This window comes from Protopterus annectens, chromosome 13.part0 (genome assembly GCF_019279795.1).
Source record: "Protopterus annectens isolate FY-2018-M chromosome 13.part0, PAN1.0, whole genome shotgun sequence".
Lineage (NCBI taxonomy): Eukaryota > Metazoa > Chordata > Ceratodontiformes > Protopteridae > Protopterus > Protopterus annectens.
Window position 1 is genome coordinate 568,140,784 of NC_056747.1, and position 25,000 is coordinate 568,165,783.

The window sequence follows — 25,000 nt, forward strand, 5'->3', positions numbered from 1 at the left end:
TGGCTTTGTTTGATCACTTGGGCTTTGTCCTTGTAATCAAACCACACCATCTATGTGTAAATCGTGATATACACCCACCCAGTTATGGATTATTGCTTAAATACACCTTATGCTGCACCACACAAAAAGGAAGTGCAGCAGGCCGTAAGTGCATTAAAGCTTTTAAAACTGTCCGGGCTTTCAGGTGCTGTTCTGTAGAGACTATAGTTTATGCTCACGTCTAGACCACAATAACACTGAATGGTGCTTAACAAGTTTGCTAAGCATCTTTCCTGTATCAGAAGGGTGCTTAAAAAGCTTATCTTCATGAATTCAGAACATATTTTGGTGCTTGTTTACTACAAACTAAGTATGATAAGTGATGAAATCAAAATCCTCTCTATTATTACATATCAAGTAGCTGTTATAACCCCTAAACCCTTTGAAGTATACCCAGGAGCAGTATTTTAATTCATCCTTTTTGCAACTAGGAGAGGTGGCTGCCCATAGAACTTTTTTTCCGTTCCAGTCTCCATTTTTGCCAATTTTATTCATTTCCAAACCCTAGTTAAGTCCAATTGCTGTCCTGCCCTACAAGATAGACTAACTATAATAGTAGGGTTTTTGGCAGGGTGTTGGATTAAGAGGAATAAGCTGGATGGGGACTTTTACTTTTTCCCCGCTTTATAAAATTTACAGTTTACCCCTAGAGGCAGAAAACACAATTATGGTATGGTGCTCCAACAAGCGTTATTGCTAAGTCATTCTATGCCTTCAGTCTGTGTTAAAGATCAGTGCGACAAGCAACAAATTAGGCTACAAGCCCTTCCATACGTGGGCAGCTGCCATCAAGTGCTCAATCTATCCCTTCATGGCCAGCTCTCTTGTGAACTAATTCCATTCTAGAATTTGGGCTGCCAGAACCACAAATGGAATCCCAGCTGCTGTTAGTTGATTCAGTAGTACCTACAAATGTTGGTATACTTACTGCCTTTGGGTGTTTGTTACAGCATTTCATTTAATATACACCTAGAGATGCTGAAACATGTTTAATAGTTATATAGGGGAGGATCATACCTGTTAACTGCTCAGATTTTCACAGAATGCCCAGAATTTTGCCTCATGTTTTTTGGGTTGTTTTTCATAAAATTTGTGTTTTTCTGGTAAATTAATTGATGACTGAAGTCACTAAATTATGGTATACATCTGAGTTTCAGGCTTCATATCTTTCAGGAAATGTATACTAACACAAAATACTATTATTCCACTAATGTTCTAAGTTTACAAAAGAAGAAATATTTAAAATTTGTCCCTGACCTTAGGCCTTTGCCCCCATTATTTGCCCAGAGTTCTTGCCCTTACAGTTTGAGATGGATGGATGGGTGGGATGGATCAAGAAAAGCTATTCCTAACAGGCTGGGAAGTTAACTAAAATTAATATACTATTTATGTATGTATCTGTACATTTATGTATGTCAGTATATATTTATGTATTTAGTTATGTACTTTGTTTTTACTGGGTTAGTTCCATTAAATCAGTTGGCACTGAGAACACATGTAAAGGCATATAGTTATGGACATAAAATTACACAGCTGTCAAGCCATTCAGTGCAGAGTTTAGATTTTTGTCAGTTAGTGTTGGCAGACTAGGTTCAGAAAGACTCTCAAGATGCTGGAGATATGACTGGTGAGTAGAGGATGGTGAGTAGTGTTTCTGTGTGTGTGTGTGTGTGTGTGTGTGTGTGTGTGTGTGTGTGTGTGTGTGTGTGTGTGTGTGTGTGTGTGTGTGTGTGTGCATTATTGATCTATATTGTGGCAGAACCAAGTATCACAGCAGTTTCTATCTCTGCAAAACAAAGGAAATCATCTTGGGTTTCATCTGGGTATCAGCACCTGACCATTGATGGCCTTCCCCAGTTATGAATTCCTAAAGCACTATATTTTCTACCAGGACTGAAGTCATGTATATCTCCTCCTTGATGCCTGATAATGCTATATCCAGTGGAGGAGGAAATCCTTCTATTAAGGATGCTTTTCAGGTGGAAATAGGTAGTTTACAACAAAGGGCATTTAGTCAAAGCACTATGACATGACGTTTGGTGAGGTTTTGGTCAGTAGGGATGAGTATCTGTTTGTAAGCCCTGCCTATACAGTCCATAGATGATGGGTAAAATGCATAATTAACAAAAATAAGAATGAAACTAATAGTTTTTGTATCAGAAAAGAAAACATGCAGATACTTTAGGGTTTTCTTATTGTTTACATTTTTTCATTTTTCAGTTTTTCAGATCACTGTTACTAGAGCACAATAGCACAAGGCAAAAGTTTCTTATGCACTATACTCACTCCACCTGTGGCAGAGTGCATGGGTTTTGCTCTCTGTAAACAAATGCCGCTTTTCTTTGTCTGTGGCTTCATAACTGTTTGTGATTTGATAATCTCAAGTAAATGCGATACTAGCACTTGATGTGCTTGAGCTATCATTTAAAACAACTGTTACTGGGCAAATGTGGTGTGAGCTCAGATCACTGGTGGGTGGGTCTTTTTATTATAGGCTCTGATTACATGGGTGAAAATATCAGTTCTGGGGAGAATTAATGGGATAGTGCCTTCTGCACTGTATCTCTTGAAACTTGTTGTCATGGAGAGACTTAACGTAGGACAGAATGATGAGTCCCACCTGAGATTGCTCAGAGGATGACTGAGTCTGATGATGCTAATGATGTCATGAGAAGGGATGCAGAAACAGCCCTGTCTTTTTCATTTCTTTGTGAACATGCATACTTTAACATTTAGAATAGTGGAATTTCAGAGCACTAAATATGATACCAATCCAAAGTGGAATTTCATAGGCTTTTGAAATTCCGCTACTGCTTTTTCTCAATCTAGCTCACTAAAAGAGAGAGAGATCTCATGTGTATGATGCTGGTGACCAAGGTCACGTTAACAGCTTATGTGCCAGAGGACTGGCTTTGGCGAGTGGGAATGAAATGAGAGGTTAGAAGCTTGCTTTTCTTCTTTGACTTGGGAGGGAATACTTTACTGCAGACTTTCTCCCCAAGCTGAGTCCAGGGGTTAGCTTTAGCCAGTATATCAGGGCTGGAGAAGCCAAACATAGCATGCCTGCAGGGTGCTCTGCACACAAAAACAGCTGTTGATTATAACTGCTTGGGTTATGTGCATTCTACATAGTATATCTCCACAGACTATGAGAAGGGTTTTAGGGCATGACACAAAAATCCAGGGCTGCAAAATATATGATTATTGATGTTTCCTTCCTGGTATTGGAGGAAGTGACCTGATTTCCTTAGAAGCTTTGGACTTAGCTCCGCCAAAGAAATCAATAAATCTTATTATTTTTGTATTCAGTAAGCAAATACTTTTGCAGTTACTACAAAGTAAAGCCTCAGGTTACTGTAGAGATACAAAAAATGACTTTGCTTTTTATATGTGTGTGGGCACATGTGCATGTATGTGTGAGTTTGTGATAACAAATACCATTTCCTTGAACTGTGTACCTCCGTACTCCCTTATATGTGATTTGCTGTCCATCCATAGCGCTTCTGTAGGCTTTCACTGAATATTCTGAAAAAACTATGAAGGAACCTGGCCACCATTATTATGAACTGGCAGTGACATCCTGATGACCCAATGTTTTAAGCGCTGTCAAGTTGTGAAATTATAATGGAGGCAGACTAGGAAATTGAATTGGTGGCCTGCCATAGAATGAACTCTTTACATCCTTTTGAGGAGACACTTCTTTGATGGTGTGTTACCTGACGGTTTGCATTGTCAAGAAGGTTTTACCATCCTCAGAATGCAAAAAATGGATCACTGCAAGCAATCTCTTTTGAAGTGAATGACTCTGAATGAATGCATCTTTTAAATGTATGTCGGCAATAGAATGTTCCATTTTGGCAAGAACTGACGAGAGCATGTACCACTATGTAGGAACTGGGATATTGTGGCAAAGAGATCTATATTGCCTCCTTTTAATATAGATAAAGTAATGGGGTAGACATGTTTGGGGAGGAGATATAGTTCTATTTTGGAAACTGAGTCTTACTGAAGAACAATACCATCTTGAAAACTGAACATTTCAAGCACCACTGTTAAACTAGAATAGAAACAATGCGAGGAGGAATACAAACTGAAAGTAGTGAAAGAAAGAAGAGTTATATCGGTAAGTTGTTACATGGAGTGTAATGGTAATTAATTGTTAAAACCTTTGAAAGTGTGATTCTTACCTTCAGGGTTTACAGCAATGACAACCCAGACGTAGCATGGATTGGTGTTACAAAAAGTACTTTTCTGTAGTTGAGTGCAATTTGGCTGCTTTATTGTGACTGTTGTTGCTGTAATCTGTCCAAATACAGGAGCTGGTTCAGGATGATACGGGATTTGAACTGCAAAAGATAAAATACTGCATTTTCAAAAAATGTGACTTTAGTTAAACTATGAAAAACAATGGCAAGCTGCAAATGTAACCTGATACCTGAATTCAGTGCAAAACGGGGTACAATGCATGTGATTTATGTTTTCCTTGTAGCTGTTCTTAAATGATGTACTGGAGAATATTGTTTTGTGGACTCATGAGAAATTTGAGACTGGACACTGCTGAATCCTGACACTTCAAAAATTAAAATGGGATTTTGACCCAAAACAGCATATTTCTGAACTTGCTTTTATATGTTTAAGGTGGTTTTGCACCCTTCTGACATGAGGAGGTGCTGCAGTTGTATATTCCTGCTACTTATACCTACTAACTCCAAAACGGATGCACCTCATTGAAGAAATACTCAGAGATACCACAGTTTAGGAGACAATATCTATTTCCTAAATTGGAATTAAATGTTTCCTTCTTCAGACTTAAAAAGGCACATCCATTGACTGGATCATCTATTTCACTGTCTCATTTTTTCCTGTCTTTTTTATTTAGTGGTCTCATACACCAGTGACACTTCACACTGAAATGTCGCAGCACAGTTATGCATAATATAATATAAAGGAGTCAGCCAGATTTCATAGTGAACCGTAGCTATCTGACAGTGGTTCAGGAAACTCTTCGCACATGTAAGTAATTTTTTGTAGTGTGTGTGCGTGTGTGTGTGTGTGTGTGTGTGTGTGTGTGTGTGGGGGTATTCTGTTTCTGCCAACATCATCTAAAAGAAAGAAAAAAAAACTCACTCTCAATTGCAATTTGACATAGAAAAAAATACTGTCTGTACTTACCCAGCTCACGCCACCCCAGATCCACTCTATTGTAACAACTACAATGGTGATATCCATTAACCAGTGTCAAGTTCTCCTCATACATAGATGCTGCTAAGTTTCTAATCTGCCAGCATTAAGTACCTGAAAAGATCTATTCTATAATATAAAGCACAACTATCGGTCCACATTACTTATTATTGGAACACTGGAGTTTCCATAGTCCCTACTTTGGGACATTAGATGGTGTCCAAAATATTAGCACATCAAATCTGAAAGGGAAAAGATTCATTTTTCCTAAAACTGCAAGTACAGTTTAATCATGTAATCATTATTAATAGTAAAGTCACCTACCACATGAAAACACAAATTTCAAAGACTGTGTTTCCCAGTCCTTTGGTACTTTTTTAGACATAGAACTATTGATGTACTCTAGTCTGATTAGTATCAATGCCTTAAATAAAAAAAGTAATTGCTGATGTTTTCCCATAATGCTGAATGTATTTTGTTAGTATCTCCATCACGTAGCCCCTTCCCTCTTTACAACTTCAGGACGGACACCCTTCACTAACTGGAAACTGATATGTATTCTTTGGGAACTAACTGTGAGATAATTGCCAAACTGCATTTTAATGGGCCTTCCTGGGCATGAACTTTTAATGTGTCTTTTACCTCATAGCCATACATGGGTTAGTATTTAACTTATTGCTCACAAATTCGCAGGATGTTATCCATGAAAGGGGTACCGTGAATGGGTCTAGTCTGTATTTTGAAGTTTCAAAACATTGACTTTCTTATGGTCGAGACCATAAGATCCAAGTTTTGAAACTTCAAAATTTAAATAAAAACATAAAATAAAATAAAAATCTTTTTATTTTTATGTTTTTCAGGGGGGGGGGGCAAGCCCTCCTGATAATTAAATATACCAACTCCAAGACTGCACTAGAGTGAGGAAAATGGTAAATATACCTTTCCGTGCTGTACGGCGATCTCCATTTAAATGGTTGAAAATTTCAAAATATCGATCTTATGGTCTTGACTATAAGATAGTCAATGTTTTGAAACTTTGAAATGTAGAAGTAGACCCCTTTGAATGTAATACTGCAATTGAGCAGTTAAGTCAATTTTTAGAATGATGAGGTAACTGCGTTACATATATGTACAACATATCTGTCTTATTCTGTTTGTGTAGCAAAGTACATACCACATCTCTTCCTTTATCATTCCTCCCCCGCACCATTTACCTCCTTCCTACTTAAATACCTCACTGCTGTAGCCATTACAGTGCACTGCCATCTTTTCCTTAGAGCATTCGCCCCTTCCTTTAAACTCCTCAGTGCTGCTTCTCTGCAGCCATCCCTTAGGAAAGCCATTCTACTTACTCATCAAGTCTATTAAAAAAGCACTTCCTCATATACAGCTTAACTGTTGATATCTACATTTAGGAAACAGTCTTAGCCTGTTCTTTCCTTGTTTCAACCAAACTCCCTCACATGTCCCTCTTATTGCATTATGCACCTGTATCATATTCCTCATTCTGTTCATGATTTTAAGGAATATAACTCCCGACTTTCCATTCTTTCTTTCTTCAGACTTCCTACTATCCAGCCTCTTTATTATTCTAATTAACTTCTCTGAACCTCTCCATCAATTTAGCTTTCCTTCTCTGTACATGGCTTCCCAAACTGTATGTGGTGTCCAGCTCTGATGTCATCAGTACCCATGTAATGGTGCAATTTTTAATTTATTTATCCTTGGAATCTATATTTTATACACATTTATCTTATTTACCTTAGACACTAACTTTTTTCCCACTGTTCCTGATGAACCAATGTTCTAGTTACCAAAATACCCACATTCTTATTCATCTCTGTTTTAAGAATCACTCAAAACACATAGTCCATGGATATATTTCTGTGTTCTAGATGGAGTGCCTAGTATTTTCATTCATTATAACTTAACTACCATTTGTCAGAGCAGACCTTTAGCCTCCACAGTACCATTTCCAACTGATCTCCTTTTCCCACTGTATCCCTAATGTTTGTGTAATTTACAAGAGGTTTATCTTCTCTCTGTTTCTAATGTTTTGTCACATGCATCAGCAATGTAGCCCTCAGTACAGTCCTAGTAGAAACCCACTGATTACCTTCCTTTCATTGGATAAGAACTCCATTTGGTCTGAGTCCTTGCCTGTGGCCACCCTTTAATCGATCTCCCAGATTTAGACCCTGCACCCACACCTTCTGTTGCAGGCTCCTATATGAAACTTAAAGGCTTTGCCGAAATCCAAATATAGTACAGCTGTGTTCCACCTATTTGTCTCACCAGTCACTAAATAATAGTCACTAAATAATATAATTTTGTTTCAGTTTTATGATATGATCACTTGGGGATATATTCATGATATCTGCCCATTTTGGAGTCCCCCCATCCCCTACAAAGTCATCACTCTCTCTCTCTCTCAGAAGTTTTTGCATGGCTTTTTCTGCCACAGAGATCAATCTGACCATTGTTGTTTAAGTTTCTGTAGTATCACCATGGTGAGTTGGCAGCAGTCTTGTTCTTTATCAAGCAATCTGACTAGCAGTTGTTGCAGAGGATTACGGAGATGTTAACAATCTGTTTCCTGTGGTCCAGGGTTTGATTCCCTCAGCCATCATTGATTAACCATGTGATTCTGAAGTAACTTAACCAGACTGCGCTCAAGAGCAGAGTCTGAAAAAGCTCCAGTTAGATCAGTTCTCTACCCAGTAAAGAAACACAATCACTCAATCAATCAATCAGTCAATAAACTGGTAAGATTTCCACATTCAGTAATCTGTCAAACTGGACAACTGAAGTCTCCACCAGTATCCTGGTTAATCAACTGACATTCTTTGAGAATGATGTGTGGCCTGTGTTCCTTATGCCCTGTATTGCTGTATGGCATTTTTGTTTGTGTTCAATGACTTTCTGACCACATCCTATCTATAAAGGGGTAATTTTCCATTTCTTCTTTCCCTCACACCAATTCTTCATTGTTTCTCAAAAACATCATTTATCCATGAGACATTAGCCAATCCTCAGTCTCTCCCAACTAACTTCATTCTGTTTGCATAATCCCCATCACCTGAAATCCCATCCATTATCAGTAACTTATTTTTTTTCCAAGCAGTCTTTATCAGAAATGTTATTTAAACCATTTTGGAAACGCAACATTTGAAACTGTTAAAAACAGTCTGATAGGTTCCATGTAGAGCATCTAGCTGTGATAGTGGGGGCTTGAGTTACCACAATTTTCTAGGTATCAGAAGCTAGATAATGTGAAAGAGAAATGAGCAAAGGTGGCTGATACCTTCCTCACTGAAAGGAAGGTTTCAGTTCATCTTCAGCATCACCAGCATCCCTGGTGGTGACTGGAGAACTGCAAAGGGCAGAAAACAAAATACATAGATGAGTAGGTCCACAGAGGCTGAAGTATGGCTTTTGAAGCAATGTGAGATGGCTGACCACTGGATACCATTGCTTGCTTACTTTGGGAGAAATTTAATGTGTAGTGCATATCAAAAAATTTCTAAATGTCTGCAGAGTAATAGTACTGTCATGCATTATCACCTTTGGTTTTTCACAATGAAATAATTAATTGCTCCATGTAGAGCAATTACCCAAGGCCAATAGGCAGAGACAGAAACAATGTACTGAGAGTGGAGAAAATGACGAGAGGCACAGCTGGAAGAAGAGGAATTTAAGACAGACTTGAAGAAATACTTCACAAAAAGGTGGTAGTCCTGTAGAATGTTTTGCTTGAAGCACAGGTAAAATGTAAGCTGGAATATTTTGAAGCTACTTGGAGCCAAGCAAGGTAGAAGAGGCAGGTATACTAGGACAAGCTACAAGACTTGAATGGACTTGATACATAGCATATTTCTGTATTTACATTCTGGGAGTCCATTGAAAAAAAATCTATTGACCATGTGCTTGGAACATGAGAATTCAAGTGTGAATATGGGAATGCATACTGATTCTGAGATTGTGATATCTCATTGTATTCCACCTACTCCAAGGTACGTCATTCTCACATTTAGTATATATAAATAGCGGGGGAGTGGGAACTTAGCACACCATGTCAGGTAGTACAAGAGGTGAAGCCCACCTGTAAAAATGCTTTAAAAGTGTAATGGTGAGTATTGCAACTTATTATTTGTGACAGATTTGCATTTACATTTTTGAGCTGTTAGAATTCATGGTATCAAGTCTTATACTAAAGCTAGATAGCTATTCATATTTTGCATGCTGAAATTTTTTATATTCACCCTTACCACTATGTCAGCTATAGTTGTACTACATTGTAATTAGTTTTAAGTATCTATCATGTGTTTGCATACATACTAAATGCACTACTGTTTTAAGATTTTTTTCCTGCATTTGCACTGTATATACTCAAAATGTTGTGGCTTGTGAAGTAGTTTATATCCGATTTGTGCATCATATGAAGCTTTTATCCCTGCGCGTCCACTGGAAATGGGCTCTGCTTGCACCATTGGACTTCCTTGGTAAATAAATGCCAGTAAATAAATAAATAAATTAAAGCTTTTGATGTCATAATATTGTATTCAGTTATTTGGATGTTTTTACTATTTCATTCAAAGCTTAAAAATGAAGGATACATTTGAAATAAACAACACATAGTTACAAACAAAAATGTCTAAAACATGGATTATCTTCTTTTATTGAGGCTGTTTGCTTTATTCATTAGTACCAACATTAGATCTGTTATTTATAGACTGGTGTACTTGTTCACGTATGTGCGTGTGTTTATGTATGTGTGCCCTGTACCAATGCATGTTTGCAAACGATGTGTCTCACATGATTCATACATATCCCAATATTGTTAAGTCTTTACACCAAGTTATGGATGCAATAGTTGCCATTTCTAAATTTTTGGTTAAAATGTCAGTTTTTATTTTCATAACCTTTCCACATTTTATTTTTCTAACTTAGGAACATAAAAATACATGTTTGAAGTAAATCTATTGAATACCATCAAAATTATGAGGACAAACTTACTTTGTTGATTATATTCTCAAAATAATGTCACTGTTCCTTGTTTTGAACTAATGCTATGATATAGTAATGCTTTCAGAATACCATGTGATACCTGTCAAATGTCGTATAATAATATTACAGAGCTGTTATGGATCATCTCAACCAAAATGTGATTTTTCCAGTCTCAAAATATTTATTTCCTCTGATCTAGCCCCAAGAGTGTCACCTATAATGTAAACATGATTTAAGTACTTATCCCACTGTTTCCACAACTGGACATGATTCTGCTTTCTGGACAGCTTTGGCTTTCTGTGAAATGTCATTCTCATATTAGCTCCTGTTCAAAATTTTCAAAGTATTTTTACATCATGCATGCATGCCTTGGTTCAAGCGCATGTATAAGCTGGGTGGTAACTATGAGTAAGATATTTACCAATTAGGTTAGTAATTCTAGCTATAATAATTAGTGTAGACAGACAGAAATAAGTTTAAGAGTTTGGAACATAATGTTTAAGTGTGTGGTTTCAGCATTCAAACTGTTCACTTCACATGAGTCAGTCGGTGATCTGTAACTTTCATTTTGAACTTGAGCAAAAACAATTAAAATAGCTTCTGTTTTATCCTCAACATTCATGTATACTTAGGTTCATAGGTTCATAGGTTGGTACTAGGCTATCAGCCCTAGGGCCTATACAAGCCTAGCCATAACAATTCCCTGGCTATTTCTTCCCACACTATTTACTTCCCTGGACCCCTGTTTAGCAGGGTGACTGATGTGATCCCCGGGGTTAATTTCCTTTCTCCATCCAATCGTCAAGGTTCCTTTTGAAGAGGGCCAAAGAGGCACTCTGCTTGACATGTATGGGTAATCTATTCCAGAGTCTGGGGAGTCTCTGGGTCAGGAACCTATCCCTCCAGCATGTTTTGTTTATTGTGATGACAAGGTTTAGATCCCTGGAGCATGTGGCTCTGAGGGATTGGGATTTCTTTAAGTGTAGCATGTCCAACAGCTCTGGGTTTGACATGGCCTTGTATGTTAAGCAGAGATTGCCTCTGAGTAGACGACATGCGACAGAGTATAGCTGGAGTTTTTTAAGGCGGTCAGCGTAGGGCATCTGCTTTAGGCCTGTGATTCTTTTATTGAGGTATTTCTGTGGCCTTTCCAGTTGTTGCAGATGTCTTGAGAAGTACATACCAAACGGGGTGTTGTATTCTATAATGGGTCTAATGAGGGATGAGTACCGTGGGATAATGACCTCCTTTTTTCTGGATGAAAAGCCCTTAGTGATGAGGTGTGCCACATAGAAGGATTTCCTGACTGTTGTGGCAATGTGGTTATCAAAGGTGAGACCACTGTCCACCTGTGTCCCTAAGTCTCTTATCACACTTTTGGTGTTTAGTGTACTGACACCTATATGGTAATTCACGGATACATTTTTTTCCCCAAAGGGATAAGTATACATTTCTTGGCATTGAGCTTGAGTCCATGGCTCTGGCACCAAGCATCTGTTTCTGTAAGGCCCTTTTGTAGAGTGTCCACATCATTTGGAGATTCAGTAATGGCTCCCAGTTTGCAGTCATCTGCGAACTTTGTTAGCCAGAGTCCCTTAGTGTTGGTCTGTACTTCAGAGAAGTAGATGCCAAACAAGAGCGGTCCCAGGACTGAACCCTGAGGTACTCCACTTGTCACTTGTCTGGAGCTGGATTTGGAGTCGGCTACCTTTACAGTGTGGGTTGTATCAGTAAGCCAGTTAGCAATGCATTGGGTGACATAGGGATTAATGCCCAGCTTAGTAAGTTTATCTATGATTCCAGAGTGGGGGATGGTGTCAAAGGCCTTGGCAAGGTCTAGATAGGCTGTGTGGACCACATTCTCTTGTCCATGGCTCTGGAGACTGATTTGAAGAAGTCAATCAGGTTCAGGAGACAAGATCGGCCCTTCATGAACCCAAACTGGGTGGGGTCCAGTGTTTGAAGGTTGCCAATGTCTTTGTTTATAAGTTCCATGATAATACACTCCATGGCCTTGCAGATAAGGCTCATCAGACTGATGGGATGGTAGTTTCCAGGATCCAAGGTGGATCCCCCCTTGTGGAGTGGGATAACTGTAGCTCTGCACCACTCAGTGGGCATGAAACCTGAGGTGAAGCTATGATTAAACATGACACTTAGGTGAGGTGCCAGTTCATATTGTAGTTCATGTAGTACACAGCCTGGGATGTCATCTGGTCCCATGGATGCTGTATTCTTAGCTTTGGAGAGTGCGTTTTTTACCTGTGGCTGTTATTACCAGAATTTGGCAATCTTCTGGTATTGAGATGGGCCATTTAGGGGTGACAGGGTGATGAAGTTGGCACTGAATTGATCTGCCAGGATATTGGCAATATCTTTGGGATCAGTATATTTAATGCCATTCTGTTTTAGCTCAGAGCAGATCTGAGCATTGCCATTTAGATTCTTGACATAGTTATAGAATGCCTTGTGGTTGTCTTTGGAATCTTTGGCAATTTTATTTTCGTAACTAGCTTTGGAGGATTTTATGAGGGATCTCAGTTTTTACTGAGGCTGGTAAGGGAGTTTTTTGCATCCTGGGATTTTCCTCTTTTCTGCAACAGTTTCTTCCTTTTGTTGTAAAGTTTGATTATGGCAGGTGACCACCAGATTGGCTTCCTTTTTTTGGATGAGAGCATCTTGGTTCTATTTGGGATGGCACGATTCATGCATGAGTGGATTTGCTTGTACAGTGCCTTAGTGTAGGATTCAGCAGTTGAACTTTCAGTTCCGGCCTGCAGTAATGGGTGTCACCGCGAAGTTTGTCACCTCTGACTTGAGTAGCAATGAAGTTGGCTTTGGAGAAGTTTTTATGGAGGTTCTCTTAGGATGACACTAACTTTGTTCCCACTGTTCCTGATGAACCAATGTTCTAGTTACCAAAATACCCACATTCTTATTCATCTCTTTTTCAAGAATCACTCAAAACACATAGTCCATGGATATATTTCTGTGTTCTAGATGGAGTGCCTAGTATTTTCATTCATTATAACTTAACTACCATTTGTCAGAGCAGACCTTTAGCCTCCACAGTACCATTTCCAACTGATCTCCTTTTCCCACTGTATCCCTAATGTTTGTGTAATTTACAAGAGGTTTATCTTCTCTCTGTTTCTAATGTTTTGTCACATGCATCAGCAGTGTAGCCCTCAGTACAGTCCTAGTAGAAACCCACTGATTACCTTCCTTTCATTGGATAAGAACTCCCTTTGGTCTGAGTCCTTGCCTGTGGCCACCCTTTCATCGATCTCCCAGATTTAGACCCTGCACCCACACCTTCTGTTGCAGGCTCCTATATGAAACTTAAAGGCTTTGCCGAAATCCAAATATAGTACAGCTGTGTTCCACCTATTTGTCTCACCAGTCACTAAATAATAGTCACTAAATAATATAATTTTGTTTCAGTTTTATGATATGATCACTTGGGGATATATTCATGATATCTGCCCATTTTGGAGTCCCCCCATCCCCTACAAAGTCATCACTCTCTCTCTCAGAAGTTTTTGCATGGCTTTTTCTGCCACAGAGATCAATCTGACCATTGTTGTTTAAGTTTCTGTAGTATCACCATAGTGAGTTGGCAGCAGTCTTGTTCTTTATCAAGCAATCTAACTAGCAGTTGTTGCAGAGGATTACAGAGCTGTTAACAAGCTGTTTCCTGTGGTCCAGGGTTTGATTCCCTCAGCCATCATTGATTAACCATGTGATTCTGAAGTAACTTAACCAGACTGCGCTCAAGAGCAGAGTCTGAAAAAGCTCCAGTTAGATCAGTTCTCTACCCAGTAAAGAAACACAATCACTCAATCAATCAATCAGTCAATAAACTGGTAAGATTTCCACATTCAGTAATCTGTCAAACTGGACAACTGAAGTCTCCACCAGTATCCTGGTTAATCAACTGACATTCTTTGAGAATGATGTGTGGCCTGTGTTCCTTATGCCCTGTATTGCTGTATGGCATTTTTGTTTGTGTTCAATGACTTTCTGACCACATCCTATCTATAAAGGGGTAATTTTCCATTTCTTCTTTCCCTCACACCAATTCTTCATTGTTTCTCAAAAACATCATTTATTCATGAGACATTAGCCAATCCTCAGTCTCTCCCAACTAACTTCATTCTGTTTGCATAATCCACATCACCTGAAATCCCATCCATTATCAGTAACTTATTTTTTTTCTAAGCAGTCTTTATCAGAAATGTTATTTAAACCATTTTGGAAACGCAACATTTGAAAACTGTTAAAAACAGTCTGATAGGTTCCATGTAGAGCATCTAGCTGTGATAGTGGGGGCTTGAGTTACCACAATTTTCTAGGTATCAGAAGCTAGATAATGTGAAAGAGAAATGAGCGAAGGAGGCTGATACCTTCCTTGCTGAAAGGAAGGTTTCAGTTCATCTTCAACAACACCAGCATCCCTGGTGGTGACTGAAGAACTGCAAAGGGCTGAAAACAAAATACATAGACGAGTAGGTCCACAGAGGCTGAAGTATGGCTTTTGAAGCAATGTGAGATGGCTGACCACTGGATACCATTGCTTGCTTACTTTGGGAGAAATTTAATGTGTAGTGCATATCAAAAATTTCTAGATGTCTGCAGAGCAATAGTACTGTCATGCATTATCACCTTTGGTTTTTCACAATCAATTAATTAATTGCTCCATGTGGAGCAATTACCCAAGGCCAATAGGCAGAGACAGAAACAATGTACTGAGAGTGGAGAAAAGGACGAGAGGCACAGCTGGAAGAAGAGGAATTTAAGACAGACTTGAAGAAATACTTCACAAAAAGGTGGTAGTCCTGTAGAATGTTTTGCTTGAAGCACAGGTAAAATGTAAGCTGGAATATTTTGAAGCTACTTGGAGCCAAGCAAGGTAGAAGAGGCAGGTATACTAGGGCAAGCTACAAGACTTGAATGGACTTGATACATAGCATATTTCTGTATTTACATTCTGGGAATCCATTGAAAAAAAATCTATTGACCATTTGCTTGGAACATGAGAATTCAAGTGTGAATATGGGAATGCATACTGATTCTGAGATTGTGATATCTCATTGTATTCCACCTACTCCAAGGTACGTCATTCTCACATTTAGTATATATAAATAGCGGGGGAGTGGGAACTTAGCTCACCATGTCAGGTAGTACAAGAGGTGAAGCCCACCTGTAAAAATGCTTTAAAAGTGCAGTGGTGAGTATTGCAACTTATTATTTGTGACAGATTTGCATTTACATTTTTGAGCTGTTAGAATTCATGGTATCAAGTCTTATACTAAAGCTAGATAGCTATTCATATTTTGCATGCTGAAATTTTTTATATTCACCCTTACCACTACGTCAGCTATAGTTGTACTACATTGTAATTAGTTTTATTAAGTATCTATCACGTGTTTGCATACATACTAAATGCACTAATGTTTTAAGAATTTTTTTCCTACATTTGCGCTGTATATACTCAAAATGTTGTGGCTTGTGAAGTAGTTTATATCCGATTTGTGCGTCATATGGAGCTTTTATCCCCATGCGCCCACTGAAAATGGACTCTGCTTGCACCATTGGACTTCCTTGGTAAATAAATGCCAGTAAATAAATAAATAAATTAAAGCTTTTGATGTCATAATATTGTATTCAGTTATTTGGATGTTTTTACTATTTCATTCAAAGATTAAAAATAAAGGATACATTTGAAATAAACAACACATAGTTACAAACAAAAATGTCTAAAACATGGAGTATCTTCTTTTAGTGAGGCTGTTTGCTTTATTCATTATTACCAACATTAGATCTGTTATTTATAGACTGGTGTACTTGTTCACGTATGTGTGTGTGTGTGTTTATGTATGTGTGCGCCTGTACCAATGCATGTTTGCAAATGATGTGTCTCACATGATTCATACACATCCCAATATTGTTAAGTCTTTACACCAAGTTATGGATGCAATAGTTGCCATTTCTAAATTTTTGGTTAAAATGTCAGTTTTTATTTTCATAACCATTTTCACATTTTATTTTTCTAACTTAGGAACATAAAAATATATGTTTGAAGTAAATATATTGAATACCATCAAAATTATGAGGACAGACTTACTTTGCTGATTATATTCTCATAACAATGTCACTGTTCCTTGTTTTGAGCTAATGCTATGATATAGTAATGCTTTCAGAATACCATGTGATACCTGTCAAATGTTGTATAATAATATTACAGAGCTGTTATGGATCATCTCAACCCAAATGTGATTTTTCCAGTCTCAAAATATTTATTTCCTCTGATCTGGCCCCAAGAGTGTCACCTATAATGTAAACATGATTTAAGTACTTATCCCTCTGTTTCCACAACTGGACATGATTCTGCTTTCTGGACAGCTTTGGCTTTCTGTGAAATGTCATTCTCATATTAGCTGCTGTTCAAAATTTTCAAAGTATTTTTACATCATGCATGCATGCCTTGGTTCAAGCGCATGTATAAGCTGGGTGGTAACTATGAGTAAGATATTTACCAATTAGGTTAGTAATTCTAGCTATAATAATTAGCGTAGACAGACAACATAAATAAGTTTAAGAGTTTGGAACATAATGTTTAAGTGTGTGGTTTCAGCTTTCAAACTGTTCACTTCACATGAGTCAGCCAGTGATCTGTAACTTTCATTTTGAACTTGAGCAAAAACAATTAAAATAGCTTCTGTTTATCCTCATCATTCATATATACTTAGGTTCATAGGTTCATAGGTTGGTACTCGGCTATCAGCCCTAGGGCCTATACAAGCCTAGCCATAACAATTCCCTGGCTATTTCTTCCCACACTATTTACTTCCCTGGACCCCTGTTTAGCAGGGCGACTGATGTGATCCCCGGGGTGAATTTCCTTTCTCCCATCCAATTGTCAAGGTTCCTTTTGAAGAGGGCCAAAGAGGCACTCTGCTTGACATGTATGGGCAATCTATTCCAGAATCTGGGGAGTCTCTGGGTCAGGAACCTATCCCTCCAGCATGTTTTGTTTATTGTGATGACAAGGTTTAGATCCCTGGAGCGTGTGGCTCTGAGGGATTGGGATTTCTTTAAGTGTAGCATGTCCAACAGCTCTGGGTTTGACATGGCCTTGTATGTTAAGCAGAGATTGCCTCTGAGTAGACGACATGCGACAGAGTATAGCTGGAGTTTTTTAAGGCGGTCAGCGTAGGGCATCTGCTTTAGGCCTGTGATTCTTTTAGTGAGGTATTTCTGCGGCCTTTCCAGTTGTTGCAGATGTCTTGAGAGGTACATACCAAATGGGGTGTTGTATTCTATAATGGGTCTAATGAGGGATGAGTACCGTGGGACAAGGACCACCTTTTTTCTGGATGAAAAGCCCTTAGTGATAAGGTGTGCCACATAGAAGGATTTCCTGACTGTTGTGGCGATGTGGTTATCAAAGGTGAGACCACTGTCCACCTGTGTCCCTAAGTCTCTTATCACACTTTTGGTGTTTAGTGTACTGCCACCTATACGGTAATTCATGGATACATTTTTTTCCCAAAGGGGATAAGTATACATTTCTTGGCATTGAGCTTGAGCCCATGGCTCTGGCACCAAGCATCTGTTTCTGTAAGGCCTTTTTGTAGAGTATCCACATCATTTGGGGATTCAGTAATGGCTCCCAGTTTGCAGTCATCTGCGAACTTTGTTAGCCAGAGTCCCTTAGTGTTGGCCTGTACTTCAGAGAAGTAGATGCCAAACAAGAGCGGTCCCAGGACTGAACCCTGAGGTACTCCACTTGTCACTTGTCTGGAGCTGGATTTGGAGTCGGCTACCTTTACAGTGTGGGTTGTATCAGTAAGCCAGTTAGCAATGCATTGGGTGACATAGGGATTAATGCCCAGCTTAGTAAGTTTATCTATGATTCCAGAGTGGGGGATGGTGTCAAAGGCCTTGGCAAGGTCTAGATAGGCTGTGTGGACCACATTCTCTTGTCCATGGCTCTGGAGACTGATTTGAAGAAGTCAATCAGGTTCAGGAGACAAGATCGGCCCTTCATGAACCCAAACTGGGTGGGGTCCAATGTTTGAAGGTTGCCAATGTCTTTGTTTATAAGTTCCATGATAATACACTCCATGGCCTTGCAGATAAGGCTCATCAGACTGATGGGATGGTAGTTTCCAGGATCCAAGGTGGATCCCCCCTTGTGGAGTGGGATAACTGTAGCTCTGCACCACTCAGTGGGCACGAAACCTGAGGTGAAGCTATGAGTAAACATGACACTTAGGTGAGGTGCCAGTTCATATTGTAGTTCATGTAGTACACAGCCTGGGATGTCATCTGGTCCCATAGATGCTGTATTCTTAGCTTTGGAGAGTGCGTTTTTTACCTGTGTGGCTGTTATTACCAGAATTTGGCAATCTTCTGGTATTGAGATGGGCCATTTAGGGGGTGAGAGGGGGGTGAAGTTGGCACTGAATCGATCTGCCAGGATATTGGCAATATCTTTGGGATCAGTATATTTAATGCCATTCTGTTTTAGCTCAGAGCAGATCTGAGCATTGCCATTTAGATTCTTGACATAGTTATAGAATGCCTTGTGGTTGTCTTTGGAATCTTTGGCAATTTTATTTTCGTAACTAGCTTTGGAGGATTTTATGAGGGGTCTCAGCTTCTTACTGAGGCTGGTAAGGGAGTTTTTTGCATCCTGGGATTTTCCTCTTTTCTGCAACAGTTTCTTCCTTTTGTTGTAAAGTTTGTTTATGGCAGGGGAATGGCACAACGAAAAAAACAAAAACTGAAAAAAGCGCCAAAACTGCTGGAGAAAACTGGATAAAAGTGATTTATTCAATAATCCACAAAAGTCACGCCAACCACATCAACATTAACGCCTTTAAATAAAACTGCGTTTTTGTCCTAATACACTGACTTCTTCAGATAACCTCTGACTAAAATAATGAACCTTTTATACATTAATTGAATACAAAATAACCAATCACACAAGTTCATGAATTAAGGAATTAATTTACAGAAATTCTTTAAAAAAGCACGCACCTCTGCTAAGTCAATAATAATGTTCAGTATAAAGCACATAAATTAATACACATAATTTATTATCTGACCCTTCCATAAATTAATAAAATTCAATATAAAATTCAAACTTGAAATTTATAACACTTTTGAATAAAAAATCAAATTCATCATAAATAGAAGAAATAACATATGTATATGTAAAATTTCTTAAAAAATTGTTAAATAAGAATAGCCTGCCATCTACTGGTTATATTGTAAATTACATATTAGAAGTTTATAATTTTCCTGCTTTTAATTTTAAAAGTGGTACAATAGAAATAAATTCATTAAGACTTTTCTATGTGGGGAAAACGGAGAGAATATTAAAAAGGAGGATTTATGAGCATAAATATGAAATTTCTATAAAAAAAGAAACAAATGCTTTATATAAGCATACCACAGTCTGTCCCAATGCTAAATTTTATTTTATGGTCCTACAACAAGTTAAGAAGGATTTGAGGGGTGGGTTGTGGGAAGAGAATTTGGAATTTAGAGAGCTATGGTGGCAAATTTCCCTTGATGCCACTATCCCCCCAGGTCTTAATGAATTTATTTTTATTGCTATGATTATTTCCTCTGAAGCAACCTCTTTCAGAAGTCCAGTACTTTTTGACACTAGTGGTTCTGATACAGGGTTGTTTTCTACTACCCATCTCTTTCCCTTAAAGGAAAACTCCACCTTCTCCTACAGTTTAACTCAGCTCTTGAGGTTGCTTTTCTCCCTACAGTATGATTCCAGTACTGTGTAGGTACCTGAAACCTGTTTGTACTTTATAAAACTTTCATTTCCTCACTTTGCTATCAAAGGAAATGAAAAAACACCCACTTTTTTTAAGGTTAGCTTCTCACATGAGTTGCAGAGGAATTTATCTATACCTGCAGGACATACCACAGACACAGAGGAATTTGTAGTCAGGAGCTCAGGCTACTGTAAACAAGACAGAAAGGTGTGAAGCTGTCTTCCATTGTCTTTATTCATTTTAAGATGACAGTACGTCATGTCAAATATGTTTGTGACATTTAAAGAAAAGTCAGAAAATATTTTTCTTGTAATTCTTGTAAATTATCAGCACATTTACTAAAGTGTGTGTGTGTGTGTGTGTGTGTGTGTGTGTGTGTGTGTGTGTGTGTGGGTGTGTGTGTGTGTGTGTGGGGGGGGGACTGTCAATTCAGCTTGGACTATAAAAAATTACTTTGAACAAAGTCCTGCAATTTAGCAACTGTTTTGTTGCAGCTGTGTAATTCCTTAGTATACTGTAAAACAAGCCCTGAGACACAAAAAATGAGGGCCATTCAAGAAATAAAAGAAGCAGTCCTGTTACAGACAGTATATAAGATGACAGTGACTGACACTAATCCCATTATATGTCAATGAAATGGGAATACATCACTACTTCCTTATGTCTAGCATAACTCATATAAAGCAGACTTGAAATGGATTATGGGAAAGAGAAAGACTTGAAGAAAAATAAGATCATGTTGATATGTCAAGCCCCATTGACAGCCATTTTGCAGAAAACATTAAAATTCTATAAGAAGCAGTCAGATTGATTTTTAGATGTTAAAATAGCTCAGAAAACAGAGATAGGGTGAAAAAATAGATTTCATTTGTTCTAAGGTGGAGTTTTCCTTTAAGTAACTGCACTAAGATTCTCTTTTGGGATTGTGAGTGTTGGCTGTTTCTCCAACCTGATGTCTTCTCCATCTGCTTGTCTCCATGTCTGGCTACGTGCAATTGCTTGTATGTAATGTATTGCATCATCAAAATTATTTTCTGTCAGGACAACTGCCTGGATATCATTAAAATCTACCGCCTGCTTGTGTCCTTGCCTCTCTTCCCAGTTCAAATGAAGCCTGGCCATAGGTACATAAAAAAAGTGTTTTTTTTCATGGTCCTAACTGGAGCAGACCATCTGGACACGTATTGCTTCTTTCCAACAACTGCAGGCTTATGTATAGTTCTATCTGATGCAGTATTCCCCTTAACAATAGTTTCTTTACCCTCTACTAGGTTTGGGTACAAGCCGTTATGATAATGTGGAGCAACTGCAGTTTGAGAACAGGACCATGATTCCTGTGGTTCTACTTGTCTGATTTTTAAGACTTTTATTAAATTATCACTTAAAACATAGGCAAGCTTACATTATTAATAAAGAAAACAAACCATATTAACATGTTTCCAGTTACACACATTATACATATGTTCTTTTTTTATAACTAGCATCAGTCCAACGTTACATAAACTGCTCAATTCCTACCTTCCATTAAACCTCACTCCTACATTAGAACATTATTCTGCATAAATTGTTCCCACAATTTCCATTTATTTCTGTGTAATTTGTACCTTTTCTTTTCTAAAGACCCCATTTCAAGTTCCTTTGTCTTTGTTACAATGTTCAGTAATTTAAATGCAGTTGGTTTAGACTTTGATTTCCCTTTTTCGTAATTACTTTTTTGGCAGCCACCAGAGTTAGACTTAATAAGACCTTACTACGTCTAGGCAATTCAGATCCTGTATCCCAGCTCAAAAGAATTTCCTTAGTTACAGCCATTTGCTCACTCTATATTTCTGACAGAGTACTCTGTAGGGAATTTTTAAAATCTGACAACTCATTACAATTCCATATCATATGTTCCCAGTTACCTCATCACACATCCAACATTTACCATCTACCTGAGGAAAGATTCTTTGGAGTCTGCTTGGGGTATAAAATACCCTTTGTGTGATTTTTTTTCATAGAATATTTATTGCATCGTGAAAAACATTTTGACATATGGTGCTACTTGTTTTGGCTGCCTCATGTGTCTTTTGTTCCCCACCCTGTCTTGGGATGTATTTCGACTGCATGTGTCTCACTTGATTACACTAAAAACATCCAATGTCAGGACCTTGGTGTGTAATGGAAAAAGGATTTTCCCCTTTCCCTGTGGAAACACCTGTGATGGTTTAGAATACCTCAATGGGTTCTCTCATACATGTACAATGCTAGGTAAACACATAGTATGCAGTTGGGCCATGCTCACCATTTTTACCTATGTCTTTAGTTGAGGTACACTCTTAGTGCGTCAAACGGTCTTCATTTCCTCAGCCAAACAACTGAGTGCTTACTTCCTTAATATAAGGTCTAACAACTTTTCATCCACTCACCTACATATGAAAATAAGTACTTATTTCAGTTTTAAGATTTTTGGCATGTCTATAGCAATCAGTCTTTCTTTCTTTCTAGTCATGGGACTTATAGTTCTGGTTTTCACACTTCTGAGATGAAGATATTTAAATATCAGTCAGTGCTGCATATGTTTATTAAAAGAAATGTATTACAGAATAATATATTATTAGAAATAGACTCTTTGATTTTAATAGGTTACATTCACTAATAAAATAAAACTGACTGCACATGGCAGAGAAGAAAATTAAAGCTTTGATTATATGATTTTTAGAATGTTTACACATTTAAACCCATTAAGGGAGTGGGGGGTGCTGGTATAATGGTTAAGGTTTTTACCTTATAGACATAAGGTACAGGGTTGTATTCTGACCTTGGATTATTGACTAGACTTTAAATGGCCCTTCAGGACAGTTAGTCTTTTATTTACCTATGAACAATGAAGTAAGGAACACGAGAAGTTAAATAAGTTTATCTATAAATTAGTTTAGCTTCTCATCTTTCAGGTAAGTGAAAGACAACAGTGATTCTAATCAAGACCTAAACCACATAATTACAAATTATTCAGTCTTATTCAGATACATCAGGAAATGTTAAACCTGTAAGGTTGCTTAAGTTATATGATATATAGCAATATACGTGAAGTATAACGTTTGTTAATGTTAATTTGTTAATACACTTTGATTACTTTTGTATAAATGTAAATTTGCCTATGTCACAAGTATTAATTCAATAAAGGTGTTTACAAAAAGGAAATGTTAAGCCTGCTACTCAAAAATATGATAAGGTAATATTTACATCATTCAATTTATGTGCACATCCAGAGTTAGATACCTTGATGGTGGCATGGGGGGATAAAGCATTGACTATGTCAGATGTGGCCCAAGTTCATTTAGGAGCACAGGTATTTGATGATGCGGGCAAAAAGACTGAGCATGCCTATGATGTAGGATGGGATTATGCTAGAAATTTCCCTACTGGAGCTGTAGCAGAGACCAGTGCTTACAGAGTAGGTACCAGGCTAGCAAGTGGAAAGACAAGAGCAGGCATGGACTTCCCATGAGTTCAGAGTGGAAAACATGTTCAGGCTACTCCCCCTTGCCTACCCAGCCTAATGGTAATGCTAGCACCAGGGGAGGGACTTAACTGCAGAGAAAACTCTGTTCCCCATGGATGATAGCATCACTCTCAGATGTTCAGCTCCCACCTCCAGGCTGAGCATAAGCAGGAATTTATGTATGTTAAACCCGTGGGCCTGAAGAAATAAGCAACCAATGGACTAGTGGAAGAGAGGCATGATGTTCTAAGGCTACCAGCCAAAAATCAATCAATCAATCAATCAATCAATAGAGGCTGAAAAATCCATCATGTGTTTAATAACACTCTGAGGTAAAACAAAGAGAATTGATTTTATTGAAAATATTGTTTTTCACATGAACAGGTTTGTTTTAATATTATGTAAACTGTAACCTCTTCTTTATTTAAATTAATAAACTAAAAGATAAAAACAGGTATCTTAAAGCTATAACTACATTTAACAAGCCTATGGCTATGTTTCATGTTTTACTTTGCTGATGTGTATATAATACTCATAGTATTATTATTAATGGAACACACACACACACACACACACACACACACACACACACACACACACACACATATATATATATATATATATATATATATATATACACACACACATACACGTTGTTCTTCACAAATCACAATGAACAATTGTTCTTAATAGCTTAAAATGTTGCTACTATAGCAAGTTTTGTATTAGCAGGCATTTGTTCACAAATCACAATAAACAATTGTTCTTAATAACTTAAAATGTTGCTACTATAGCAAGTATAGCAAGTTTTGTATTAGCAGGCATTTTCTGAAGGATAGAAAGTCTGAATCTCAAAATATCAGTCATTATTTACTGACATAAATCATCAATGAGTCACCAGAAAATGACATTTTTTTGAAGGACAGAACCAAAATATGAGGCAAAATCTGGACATCTGTGAAATTTTGGACAGTCAAGAGGTATGAGTGTAGGAGTGTTCTATAGAAATGTATAAGTTATTCCCTTAATATACTCAAAACAAGTAATGGCCTTGTTTAATATTAGTTAAAACAGTAAACAAATCCCGGCACCTTGTCATTATTCCTTGATTACAGTTTCAAATCCAGATAATGACTACAATTTATGTGCATCTTATTGACCCATATCAATTATGAGTGAATAGTGTAAGTTATTCATAAACATTTTTTGAAACTAGAATATAAAATTTATACCAGTTTGGAACATCTAAATGAAACAGGTTTAATACCAAGTAGAGACATACGATAGTAAAAAAATAATCAATTCTTTGCTAGCCTTAACTAGTAACTTTTATTAAGACAAGATAATACTGACACAGAGAAAGCACTGCCTTATGGAACTAGTGAAAAATTGGATTTTCCAAAGGAATACAGTGGATATAAAAAAAGTTTACACACCCCTGTTAAAATGCCAGGTTTTTGTAACATAAAAAAAACGAGACCAC

The 25,000-nt window shown here is 37.8% G+C and overlaps 1 protein-coding gene and 1 long non-coding RNA gene across 2 annotated transcripts in view; one reads left to right on the forward strand and one right to left on the reverse strand.

The window, feature by feature from the left end:
* The window catches only part of LOC122787480, a 172,819-nt gene that overhangs the window by 52,918 nt on the left and 94,901 nt on the right, over positions 1 to 25,000 (forward strand). The window lies entirely within an intron of this gene.
* LOC122787478 (uroplakin-3b-like) overlaps positions 1 to 25,000 on the reverse strand; it is a gene marked incomplete in the record, with an annotated part of 105,574 nt that overhangs the window by 35,233 nt on the left and 45,341 nt on the right. The window contains 1 exon segment of the mRNA XM_044054217.1: positions 4,227 to 4,385. Within this exon segment, the coding sequence (XP_043910152.1) occupies positions 4,227 to 4,385 (159 nt within the window).